Genomic DNA, 12,822 nt, shown 5'->3' with positions numbered 1-12,822 from the left:
TCTAGGTAATGGGTTCCCAGTTGGACTCCATTCACCGCAATCCTCCCCTCCTCCAGCTTTTCTCCTCTCTTTCTCCAGTCTAACACTTGTTCCTTTTCCTCTTAGCAGGGGATAATGATAAACAGTAGTGAAAAGCATCACCTTAAGGTCCATAGAAGTTGTTACAGGCTGCAGGGTAACCAGCACCAAACTTCTCTATGTTGCAGCCTGTGGGTGACCCAAGACACATGGCAAAGACCTCTCACTTCAGACACCCAGCTTACATAATTAATCACTTTCCTCTATTTCAAAATACGATTATTCCACAAGGAGAACATGAAATTATATATTATAAATAAAATTTCAAATAAAAGTTCAGATTGCTCAGTTTGCCATCAGAGTCTACGCCTGCTATGGTTCACACGTTTGCATCCTCCCAGGTCATGGTGTTAGAGGTCATCCACCAGTGTCATGGTATTAGAGGGTGGAGCCTTTGGGAGGTGATTAGGTTGTGGGGAGGAGGGGCTCCTGATGGGTTCAGTGCCCGGTTAAGGAGTGAAGAGACCAGAGTTCTCCCCTTCCACTGTGTGAGGACACACAGCAAATGACCCACACTGAATCTGCTGCTGTCTTGATCTGAGGCTTTCTGGTCCCCAGAACAATGAAAAATAAGTTGTTTTTAAACCACCTCATTTATGGCAGTTTGTCCTAGCAGCCCAGATGTATGAAGATAGAAGCCTGACTTGTATTTCTGTTAGTCTTCCCAGCATCCCCTCTCACCTTCTTTACCAAAACCAAGCAGAACCTTTAGTTCTCTGGAGCACATTCTGGCATTTCTTGTCCCTGAAACATTGTTCACACAGCTTGCTTCACTACAGATATCACATTGGTTTCCTAGCTTTCATGGCTTCACCATGCTTGCTGACTCCTCTTGTGCCCCGTTTCTCTCTCTCTCAAGTGGGCTTTTCTTACGGCATAGTCTTTCTTTACTCCTTCTCTGTGTTCCCTCCTCTGGGGAACTTACTGCTTCAACTGAGCCTCTAAGAAGAATTTCACATCTGTACCCCTAGCCTGACTGACTCTCAGGGATGACTCTCCAGCACTCTAAACCTGCACTTGATTGGCTTGGCGGTACTTCCAACTAAACAGCTCAAAAATCAGATTATGGTCACTCCTGTGCTCCACATCCATGGGTTGTGCCAACCATGGATCACAAATATTTGAAAAACAATGCATCTGTACTTAACAGGTGCATACTTTTTTTTCTTGTTCCCTAAACAATTACTTATGTTGCATATATGTTATCTTAGGTATTGTAGTAATCTGGAGATATTTTAATGTATATTGGAGGATTTCATAGATTATATGCAAAATACTATGGTGTTTATATATGGGACTTGAGCATCCATTATTTTGTTATCCAAGTGAGTCTTGAAACCACTCCCCTGAAAGTATTGAGGGATCACTGGTTCCTCACAGTTCTATTTCTATCACAGACTAATAGGCTTAAAAGAACCTTGAAGCTCAATACACTTTATCAAGAACCTTGAAACTCAATCCATTTACTGTTCCAGAGGTGAGCTACTGAAACTTAAACTTTGGCATTCTTCATACATTTGCATAGATTTCTCCCAGGGTGTGGATCCAATTTTGTATTTACATCACTCTTCCACAGCACATTCTGCCTTCTAAACCTAGTTTGGACTCCTATTGCCTCTGGATAGGACCCCTGGAATTTCCTCCTTGGCCTCCTCCTCAAGGCCATCCTTGCTCTAATGTGGTCACAGTGAACTTGACCACAATGGCAACAACAGAAACAGCAGCAGCCCGTGTTCTGTCTCACTTCTCTTCCTTGAGTTCCCATACCAGGTATACCAAAATGCTAGATGATGAATTTATCTGATCACAGGGCATCTGATCAGATGGCAGCTAGAGGTTTTCCAAAACAGAAATCCTATGACCTTATGATTGCTGATCCCATTTTATGGAAAAGAAAACATGGCCTTAAGAAAAGTCACACAACCCATGTGTGGCAGAGCAGAGCTTGGAACCCAAGTCTTATTTTGTGTTCATTGATCCTCCCAGGCAACCCAGCATGGGGCACAGAGCAAATCAGTCTCCTACCCTGTGTAGACAGCTCTGGTTACCCCCCATTCCTAGCAAGGAAGCAGCAGTCACTCACCTGCCAATGAATACCCCCTCCTACTACTTTTTTTTTTTTGTCCTATTTCTAGCTGCTCCATTCTATAGGCTATTCACTTCAGCCAGCCTTGTTCACCCATGGGCCTTTAAATCCTCACCAACATACCTTTGCTGGAACCCACATGGTTACCTACTCCTAGACACATCTATGACTCCTGATCACTCTTTGAGGCAAAAAATAGGTCCCACCTCCCCCAAACTAGAACTGTAGCCCTCATTTGGGTCACACTGGTCCCTCCATCTGCATCCTTCATTTCCCTTCCTGTCACTCATATGTCACTGATATTTGTTTGCATTCTCAAGGGATGCTGGAACCCATCGTCTACTTTGATCACCCCCATGCTCCTACAGCTTTCATAGAATCTGGCACAGGGTAAGTGCCCCATAAACCTTTCTGTTAATTGGTTAATTGACTGAATGATTGTTTTCAATGCCCTGACTTCCCTACTTCTTTATCTTACTCATAACTCCTTTGTGCCTAGCTTGAAAAATTGTCACTGCTAAACAAGGGAATTTCAAAAAGTTCAAGGAAATTGTATGTTATGAAAAAAATTACACATGTTCTTCAAATTCTTTTGCATCATTTTCCACAAACTTGTTTATGTACCCAAGTATGGCTTTTTAAAAAAATTACAAAAGAGGGGTAGGAATTTGGTTTAGCAGCTACGACACTAATTGAGATCCCAACATTCTGATACTGGAGTGTCTGGGTTCAAATCCTGGCTCCACACCAAGTGATAGCTCAAGTACTGAGTCCCTGCCAACAATGTAGGAGACCTAGATTGAGTTCTCGGCTCGAGGGTTTAGCCTAGTACCACTGGGAATTGTTGTGGGAATTTGGGAAGTGGATAGCAGATGGGAGTGTTTCTCTTTTTCTCTCTCTCTTTTTCATTTTTCCCTCTCTCCCTTCAAATAAATAAAACAAATTTTTACAAAATTACAAAGGAAGAGAAGGAAATTACAAAGGAAGAGAAGGAAATTACAAAAGAAAAGTCAAAAACACCCCTTTCCCTTTCCCTGGTTTATTGGAGATCAATCTGAGTGATTCCTGCTATTAAATGTGTCTGCTGGCTGGTGCCGCGGCTCACTGGGCTAATCCTCTGCCTTGCGGCACCGGCACACCGGGTTCTAATCCCGGTCGGGGTGCCAGATTCTGTCCCAGTTGCCCCTCTTCCAGGCCAGCTCTCTGCTGTGGCCAGGGAGTGCAGTGGAGGATGGCCCAAGTCCTTGGGCCCTGCACCCCATGGGAGACCAGGATAAAGTACCTGGCTCCTGCCATTGGATCAGTGTGGTGCGCTGGCCACAGCACGCTGGCTGCAGCGGCCATTAGAGGGTGAACCAATGGCAAAGGAAGACCTTTCTCTATGTCTCTCTCACTGTCCACTCTGCCTGTCAAAAAATTAAAAAAAATTAAAAAACCTTAAAAAAAATGTGTCTGCTTCAGCCTCCTTCATCTTTGCAGAGCTCATGTGCCAAGTGGGGACTGAGCTGCGTGTTGCCCTACTATGCCCTCCAGGGGAGTCCAGCCTTGTTTAGCCATGGTCTGGGTTCTCTGTCTTTGATGAACCTTAGAATCACCCCAGGCTTGCTTTTTCAGAATACTGATGCCTGGGCCCCAACTCAACCTCTGAAATCTGATTTCTGGGGGCAAGTTCTGGGCAAGAGCATGTGAAGATTTATAGACTTTCAATCACTGAAGGCTGAGAACCATGAGCTGTGCCACTGTGTCCTGCAAGTGCTAAAATAACTACCACTCAGAGTCTTCCCAGGCCCACAGAATGGAGGAGTACTTCTAGAATGAACAATTCTATGTCTTTTCACTGAGAAGGATTCATTTCCATTCTATCAGCAGACCATCTATCTCATTTACCTTAAAAAATTTCACAGCCAAAACCAAGATAGTCACTGAAGGAAAATATGGTTTCCCTATGCAGTTGTCTTTCAGGGGACTGGCAGAGGAGCTGTCCCCATAATTGGGGCTGACCCCTCAGACCACAAGTAGCGTGAGATCATTCTGGCAGGAGAGACCCTTCTATATATCCCTCACACATACCCTGTCTTGAGAACACTCATGCTCTACCACTTGTTTTTCAGTATTCTCTGTCCCTCCAGGCTTGAGGGCAAAGACAACTGAGAATATCCTTTGTGTAACAGCTTTAGTAGAACCAGATAGTGAGGCCAGTTACAGTTTCCCTACAATTCACATAGATAATACATGTAAATGTGTGTGTGTACATTTTCTATGAGAGTATCTTTGACTATGCCATGCTGGAAGGTTGTTGGAGAGGGGGAAGGGCAAGTTTCGACTACACTCTAGAGCCTTCTTTTTCATCCAGGGGTCAATATTTTAGGTACCTTTCAGTTGAGCCTGAGAGACTGCTCCTCTTCCCCAGAACCCAGTGGCAGGGAGGGAAATGAAGCCCAGAAATAATATCTCCATAAAGCTGCGTGGGGAGACCAGAACAGTGACCCCAGCATCTTGATGCACCCAGGTACCAGAAGCCTTGGGAACGCAGCTATGTGGGAGCTGCCTTACGTGAGAGAGCAATGGATAGAAGGAACAGGCTTCCCTGGAACTTGAAGAGTCCAACAGTGGCCATGGGGTCTGCACCCTGTGGTCAGGTCAACCACATTATTTTAAACAGTGGCCTCTGGTGGCCTCCAGTTCATAGAATGGCTGCCCAGTCAGAGGTGATGAGATCTAGCTGCCATTGGTCTGCACCTGACTCCAGCAAGGAGCCAGTAGCAGATAGGACTGAGTCTGAGACTTCCAGTACATACCAAGGGAGGAAAGTCTAACGGTTTCACTTTCACAAGTTGGGCTACACAGGGCCTGCAGAGGAGGCCTTGCATACACCCTAGAATCATACACAGCTCATTTGGTGACCTATGGACTACTCATTTTAGCATTGCATTGGTAATAAAACTGTGACCCAAAGAGGACAAATAGCCAGTCCAGAACACATAGCTAGTGAACCTGCCCCCCAGAGTGTCACTCTTCCACCCCACTTCTGCGACCACTGACACAGGCCCAGCACCTGGCAACTCAATGGACCCAAGTGTGAAAAGTTTTTGGCCTACTGTCTAAATTGATGGACTCTGCCCCCAGCTGGAGGCAGTCAATAAAACCCAGAGAGACAACACAAGTCAGCAGGTAGGCAAGAGCTGACATTGCTGTCAACAACTTCAGCATGTGCAGACTCACAGCCATCAAGCTCCCAGCCCCTGCCATGGCATCTGAGATGTACTTCATCCACTCTTAACGCTAACACCCATGGGTGATACCCACAAAAGAGGCACTCGCCAGCACATTGCATGTGAATTTGGCTATTGGATTATTGACCACAATCAAAGCATAGATATATAAAGAAAAACAGAGGAGTTTAATGCGATAAAAAGAACTTCAACATACTGCTAACACTGTGCTTAGGTGAGCTAGCCAAGGTGACCAAGCCAGCAGAGCAGCTTTGGGCCATAGCAGGAGCATCACAAGGTCGGATCTTGTCTGTTCTGGAAGTCATAGGGTCCCACCACGGGTTGCCATAACTTGACTGCATCCTGCCCCATTGTCAGAGCCTTTCAGGTCACTCCAGAAATGAAACAACGAGCCATTTCCATCAGACAGTCAGCAGGATTCTGTTTTATTTCTCCTACACTGAATTGATGATTGTTTGACTAGATCAATCCCATGCACTGATTGTTCTGGAGTTCTGTGGAGAGGGCTTAATAGTCTGTCAGCATTTGTTAACCAAGCACTGTCTGGATACAAACTCTCTGTCAATAACACTCCTGACTACGATGCCCCTGGAAATTCTAGACATCAACCCACACTAGCAAGCCCACCTATTTCCACGGTGTCAGATGCTGCCCACTATTGGGCACACCTCTTGTCATGACTCAGAGGTTCTCTACCAGTATACAAGCTGGAGTCATGGGAGATAGGGATGAAAATACTGATTATGGGTCCTACCCACAGAGACTAGAGACTGATGTCATTGGCCTCAGAAGCAGCCTGGTGCTGCAAGCTTTAAAATCCCCCTAAAGGATTCATGTATGGAGCCAAGTTAGAGAACCACTTGTTTCTGTTGAAACCCAAGTGCCCTTCGGATCTGGCTAAAAAGCCCATGAGAGCATTTCTGGTATGGAAAGCCAAGACACTGTGGCAAAAAATGACCTACATGAAGGATCTCCATGAGTGAGATCCTGGTGGAAAGAAGTAGCCATCAAAGAAGGAGGTACCTTTCTCTGAAGGGAGGGGAGAACTTCCACTTTGTGGACTCAAGAGGCTTCCATAGCCTTGGCAGCTCATGACAAGAGCCTCGGGTGATTACTGACGTCATAAATAAGAATGTCAATTGTTAAATCAACAACAAGAGTCACTGTGCACTTGCTCCCCATGTAAGACCTCTGTCCTTAATGTGTTGTACTATGAGAATTAATAGTAAAACTAGTCTTCAAACAGTATTTTATACTTTGTGTGTCTGTGTGGGTGCAAACTGTTGAAATCTTTACTTAGCATAGAGTTAATCGTCTGTATATAAAGATAATTAAAAATAAATCTTAATGAAGGATGGGGTTGGAGAGGGAATAGAAGGTGGGATGGTTTGGGGGTGGGAGTATGGGTGGGGGGGAAGAACTGCTATAATCCAAAAGTTGTACTTATGAAATTTATATTTATTGAATAAAAGCTTTCTATAAAAAAAGAAAGAAACCCAAGTGCCTGTCCCCAAGAAACATTTGAAGCGTATGTGTCGGCCACAGATACTGAAATCTCAAGGCAGGACTGGGGCTGGAGGAGGCAATCCAGGTGGGAAGAATGTCTTGATCTAACACACTCAGCACTTCCTGGGCTTGTCTGTCCACACTGATTTCTGTTTTGCTTTGACTTCCTTGTTCTTTCCTCCCTTCAATAAACCACCCGCACTGCCTTTGGCAATCCTATAAACTTTTGTCCTCCATGTCTGATCAGAGTCCAAGCTACATATGATCTCATGTCTTCTCAAAATAGCCCTGCCAGAGAGGAAGGTGCCAGGCTTTTGTTCCCTAACGTGAATCAGGGACCTGCAGATTCAGCAAGGTTCTCTCTTCCGGGGGAACTCATATCATGGCCAAAGTCAATGTGTTTATAGCCATTTTCACTTTACAAAGTGCTTTCACCTGTAGCTTGCAGTTGACTCCTCGCAAGTCTATTGGTGATCATGTTTTCACAACCACAGTGATCACGTCTTCCCATTTGCCCCATATAAGAGAGCATTTTGAAAAGCACATGCAAAATGAAACTGCAAGGTTAGTTTATTTTGGTGCAACATTTTTTTAAATCCATGCATAGTTTTTTCATAGTACATGTTTTCCATGAGCTTGTTGAAGACCCCTGGGTTCCACCTGTTATCCCAGACGAATTGCTGGTAGCATCCTCTTTTTCTCTCAGAAGTGTCTTGGCTTTGACCCTTGCATTAAGTAGTCTCTTGCATTAAGAGGAGCGATTGAGGCTCATAGAAGTGAAAATTTTTGTCCTTCAGCTAATTAGAGGCAGCAGCAAGACTTGAATTCAATCCTGTGTCTCCAAACCTCTGCCCCACCTACAGAATCAGGGTAGGGCTGACCTGTTTGACAATGGATAAAGAAACTAAACACGTGGGGAAACAAACTCTTAAATGTTCCCTAGAAGGGGAAGACTTGGAGGGCTTAGCAGGGATGAGCACATTAGCATGGACCTGTACATTGTAAATCAGCATCATCATGGATGGCACAGGAGGGTCTCACGAGTAAAATTAGACACAAATGTCTGACAAATGGGAGCTTGGAAAAGAGCAGGAGATTCAGATCCTACCCTGCTGGATTTGAGGACTGGGTCTGAAGGCTGCTATCTCTGGACAGTTCTCAGGCCCTCTCTGAACACAGGTGTTAGCCAGCCACAAATTGGGCTTCACCAGCATCCGTATTTCCCTGGACTATTCCAAGGAGAGCAAACTGCCACTCACCAGGTGCGCCGCCAGCCTAGACTTGCACGAGGTCACTGTGAATCAGGTGTATTTCTATTTTTCACGATTGAACCAACCCTCATAAGCAAGGGTGCTGAGGACTGAGTGGGAGAAGGCATTTGAAGGTGCTTCTTAAGTCCTATAATGCTGCCATTCATGACGGAGATGATGATGGTTAGCAGCAATGGCAGCAGCTGTGGTTAGAGACAATGTCTATTTATCCACAGGTGCAAAGAGTCCCGTGGCCTTGAAATTCACTGGCTGACCTCCGTGTGGAATGCCAGACCCGGTGGACAGGTAAGGTTGGGAGGGCCTTTCGAGGGGGTGTTGAAAATGGCCAACATCCTAACTCTGGGTGGAGTCTGCTCTGCCTGGAAAGCTTCATAGAAACCGACCCGCCCAGCCTTGCAAAAGCACCTCAGTCACCTGACACCATCAACAGAAGGCTTTTCTTCTTATGGGAATCCTATAGCTTTGAGAACCTCCAACTTTAGAAATCTGATTCTGTAAATCAGGACATTTGCTTCCTTAAAATGACAGAGTTCAAGGCCTGGTGGCACCTTTCTATCACAGTATGTTCAAGTCTTTGCTTGTCCCTGTAAATGCCAACTAACAAGCAGCTCAAGAAGTGCAGCTGGGGTAGGGGGAGCATCTAAATAGCTTTCTTATCTGATTTTTTCTGTTCCCCACATCAATTTGGTTTCTGAGCTAGGCATGGAGGCTTGCTGCCTGGCTGTCATGAATTCTTTCCTTGAGAGAGAGAGGCAGAGACAGAGAGGGAGAGAGGAGCGAGAACAGACAACACGAGCGTTTTAGAATTCTTTGCAAAGGGGCACTGGAAGCTGTGCCCTGAGCTTTACATATAACTGGAGAAAATCTCCGAAGCCACCAGCCTGAAGGTGCAGGTAGAAGTGGTCTCCATACCTAGGCATAGGGCCCAGGGCTCCTGCGGTTCTGAAAAACCACTTTATGTTTCAAACAGCTCCCAGGAACCTGACACCTTGCAAGCAGTCCTGGGGAATCTGAGTAAGTCCTAGAACAGCTTTCTTCAAGGACAGCAGCAAGACTCATCGCTTTGTTAAAGCTCTTCCTATTCACTCTCCAACCTGCAAGCCCAGACACAGGGGTTCAGAGCACTGGGCACAGCCCCCACCACCCCACTCTGCTCAGCCTCGGGGAGGATATGGCCTTGTCTATGTCCTGCCAGGGAACGTGGATGTCCTGCCCAGAGGGGTCCCAGAAACCTAACGGGGGTACAGCAGCTACTGTGAGAGAGCCCATGGGCTGAAAAGAGCAAGGGTCACTGAATGACAGGTGTCATGTTGAAATACAAGTAAGATGGTAAACTCAGCAGAGGGATTCTATCAAACCTCTGGGGTCAGCCGGGAGAGAGGACACAGGACCCTTTCCAAGCAGAGAATCAGTCGCGATGGACTTTACAGTTATTTTTAGAAGACACAGAAGACCAGAAGTTATCCATGCTTTTGGAGACATTAATAGGTTTTGAAGGGAAAAAAAAAAAGTCTTTTTTAATTAGCATGTAGATAGGGATCATTTGGGCAAAATAACCTGTTGCCCAGTCTACGGACTTTTAAATTCAGCCCTGAGATCCCTGACAGATACCAAGGATTCTTCCCTTCTCTGCCTTCTGCATATTTCGAGGGAAACTTTGCATTGAAGTATCCCCCCCGCCCTCGCCCCTTTGTGAAAGGCGCGGGCACTCCCGCAGCCTGCCGCCGCCCCTCCCCAGGTCTCCCTGCTCTTTCTCGGCTGCCCTAGAGGCGAGTCCCCGCTGGCCTCAGGTTTCCCTGCCTCTGCCGTGTGGGCACCGAGCACTGATCTAATGTTTCCTTCTCATTACACCGGCGCGCGGGGAGCGCCGCCTGGCTCGCCCGCCGAGCTTCCCCCTACCCGCAGCGAACGCAGTGTAGCCGCTTTCATGTCAGCTTGTGCCTGCCCGGGGGAGCAAGGCCACTTAACGTGCACACTTTTCCTTCAGCTCCAGGCTGTGTCAGGTGACCTGGGAGGTACCTCGCTCTCTCGTTCCAATTGCTTCGCATCCGCAACACTACCTGCATCACGGTCATTACGACCGGCTAATAACGTCGTGGGGTGGAGGGTTTGTTTTCTGCTTTGCAAGCCACAAAGCAAGAAAACACCTGTGTGCGTTTCGGTAACTCTTGAGTAAAAGAAAGAAAGAGGACTTTAAGAAATGTGTGTCTTTGTCTTTGCCGGAGATAACCGCCCCAAGATTTCCTTCCCTCTTAACTCCTGGCATTTTGGAAGAAAGGTTCACTCGTCCTTCCGGGCTCCTGCTCTCTCCCTACACCCCAAGACGTCCTCCTGGACCAGCCCCAGGCGCACCGCGGCAGCGCTCCCGACCCCAGCGGCGACCGACGTTCCTGCTGCAGATTTGACAAATCCGCGGGCCACCTTTCCCAGCAGCCCTCCACCTGTCAGATTGTCCCTCGCTCCATGCTGCCCTGGAGCTCCCGGAACGAGGTCCTGGCCCCCAGAAAGGCCCCCAGCCCGAGTCCCACAGCGATCGGCGCCGGGGCACGTGAGTCCGGCCCCAGGCACTGCAGGTGCGGCGGCACCCGGACGCCGACCTACCTTCACGAAGAGCTCGATCTCGGGGTCCCTGTCGTCCCCGTTAGCTGTCGCCGAGTCCATCGTGCTGTTGGCGCCCGGGGCCACCGTCCCGGGCCGCGGAGGCGCCACCTCTGCAGCGCAGGGGCCAGCCCTCTAAGCTCCGGCTCCTGCACGGCGGGGCTCCGCAGGGCAGGTTTTTCTTTTCTTTTCTTTTAAATCGTGTATTTCTCGAACTGGGGCAACGGTGTCCCAGGTGATTACGGGAGCAGCAGAGGAGTCAGGAGGGGCCGGGGGCACGGGGGAAGGAAGGAGGTTAAGGGATGACAACAGGTCCTGGAAGCAACAAGTGCCGGGCCGCCGAGAGGTGTCACAGTATCCGCGGCTGTCAGCGATCCGGCTGCCGCCAACGCGCCCAAAATAGCCTGCGGCCGCGGGGCGGGGTCAGGCCGGGCGGGGACTGCGTGGGGACACCCCGCGAGCTCCGGCCTCGGTCAGGACCTGGCCCACGCCCCACGGCCTGGCAGGGTGGGAGGCGTGGTCAGGGCTGGCTCAGGCACCACCACCAAGGCCAAGAAGGCATGCTGGGTGAGATAGGGGAGACAGAGAGAGAGGAAGAGGAGGGAGAGGAAAGGAGGGGAAAGGAGGGGAGGAGAGAGGAAAAGGTGACTTCCAATACTGATGTTTCTTTGATGAAATGTTAGCTCTTCCAAGTTACTCCATTGCTGTTCCCACTTGGAAAAGTGTCCCAGCCTTAGGGATGCTCATAGGCGAGAAGGGCGTGGACAGCAGGGCAGAAGGAAAGACATCGCGGAACACAGGGTTTTTGCCGTCCTCCAGCTAAGCGAATAGTGGGGCACAGAGGAGGAACAGCAGGGCAAGACAGGGGTTGCCTGTAAGGCAAAGGGGTGGACCAACCTGGCAGGTGCAGCAGGAGCCAAGGATCCTGCTTTTCAGCCTCTGGCCTCCTTCCCCCCACCCCACCCCACCCCACCCGCCTTTTTTCATTTTCTTTTTCCTTCTTTAATTTCCAATATGATTTCATTTCTGCTCTCTTTCTTTAAAGAAGTTTTATACACATGCACAATGCATGCTCCAGAGGTGTTCAGTGAATTAATATCGTCTGAGCCCACACCTGCAATTGGCACTAGCCCTCACAAGTTCTGCCTGCTCACTCCTCTCTGCTTCCGTCTCCTCCACCAGGGTAACCAGTTCCTGATTCATAAAACCATAGGGTAGTTGTGCCTGGAACCTGATGTCTGTTTCGTTTGCTCATCGCTGTGTTTGTGAGGTCTGTGTGTTCTGTGGTGCACTGACACAACGTCTCTATCTGTTCTCTTGATGGACCTACCGTGGATACCTCTGTTAAACACCTTTTGGTTGGAACCATGGACATTTTTCTCTTGTGCATAGACGTGGAATTGCTGAATCATAGAGTAAGAGAGTGTCGTTAATAAACACTGTGGCTAGTTTTCTGTAGTGGTTGCACCAAAATACACTCCCATTCTTTATGTATAAATAAATAAGATTAAAATAAATAGTTAAAAATACTTACTAAGTCTTTTGTACCCCAAATTTTGTCAACTTCTCATTTTCCTTAGTTAATCCTGTCGGTGCATTACCTTTCCTTACTTATCAATATTTATTTTTCCACAGTTTTCTAAGAAAAAATGAATTACTTAATAAAAAAAAGTGGTAGTACAATTAGGTGCCAGGTAAAATTGCTAACTTGTTTGGCTCTTACAAATAGTGACATGAGCCCAGTGTTACGAATGAGGAAGCAGAAGACTGGAGTATTTCAACTCTCCCGTCCTCCTGCTAGGATGGTGATGTCAGGATTTGAACCTAGAGAGACTGAGCCTGTGCTCTGGATTACTTTACTGACTGCTTCTCAAATGTAATGCAGACTTGTCCGAGTCACTTTGGTGACACAAAGATGTGATCCTGGTCTCACAGTTTGTTTCAGGATGACAGTCACGAGAAAGGACAACTAAAGCAGACACATGAATTGGCAATGTAAGTACTAGCTGGTAGACAACTATTTCCCAAGGTTGATGTGGAGTGAGGGAAA

The 12,822-nt window shown here is 47.6% G+C and overlaps 1 protein-coding gene across 2 annotated transcripts in view; it reads right to left on the bottom strand.

Annotated features, from left to right (window-relative positions):
- Positions 1 to 12,822, bottom strand: part of CLIC5 (CLIC family member 5) — a 168,743-nt gene that overhangs the window by 96,624 nt on the left and 59,297 nt on the right. Inside the window, exon 1 of one of the 2 annotated variants that reach the window (XM_008263000.5) lies at positions 10,776 to 11,347. The exons of the other annotated variant lie outside the window; for it this stretch is intronic. Within the exon in view, the coding sequence (XP_008261222.1) occupies positions 10,776 to 10,835 (60 nt within the window). The 5' untranslated portion in view covers positions 10,836 to 11,347. Of the gene's footprint in view, positions 1 to 10,775; positions 11,348 to 12,822 lie in introns of those variants that run through there. 2 annotated transcript variants of the gene reach the window in all.

The sequence above is a fragment of the Oryctolagus cuniculus genome, chromosome 5 (genome assembly GCF_051225735.1).
Source record: "Oryctolagus cuniculus isolate XC-2025 breed Fujian yellow rabbit chromosome 5, ASM5122573v1, whole genome shotgun sequence".
NCBI classification, from domain to species: domain Eukaryota; kingdom Metazoa; phylum Chordata; class Mammalia; order Lagomorpha; family Leporidae; genus Oryctolagus; species Oryctolagus cuniculus.
Note: the sequence above shows the minus strand (reverse complement) of the source record. Positions and strands in the feature narration are given on the sequence as shown.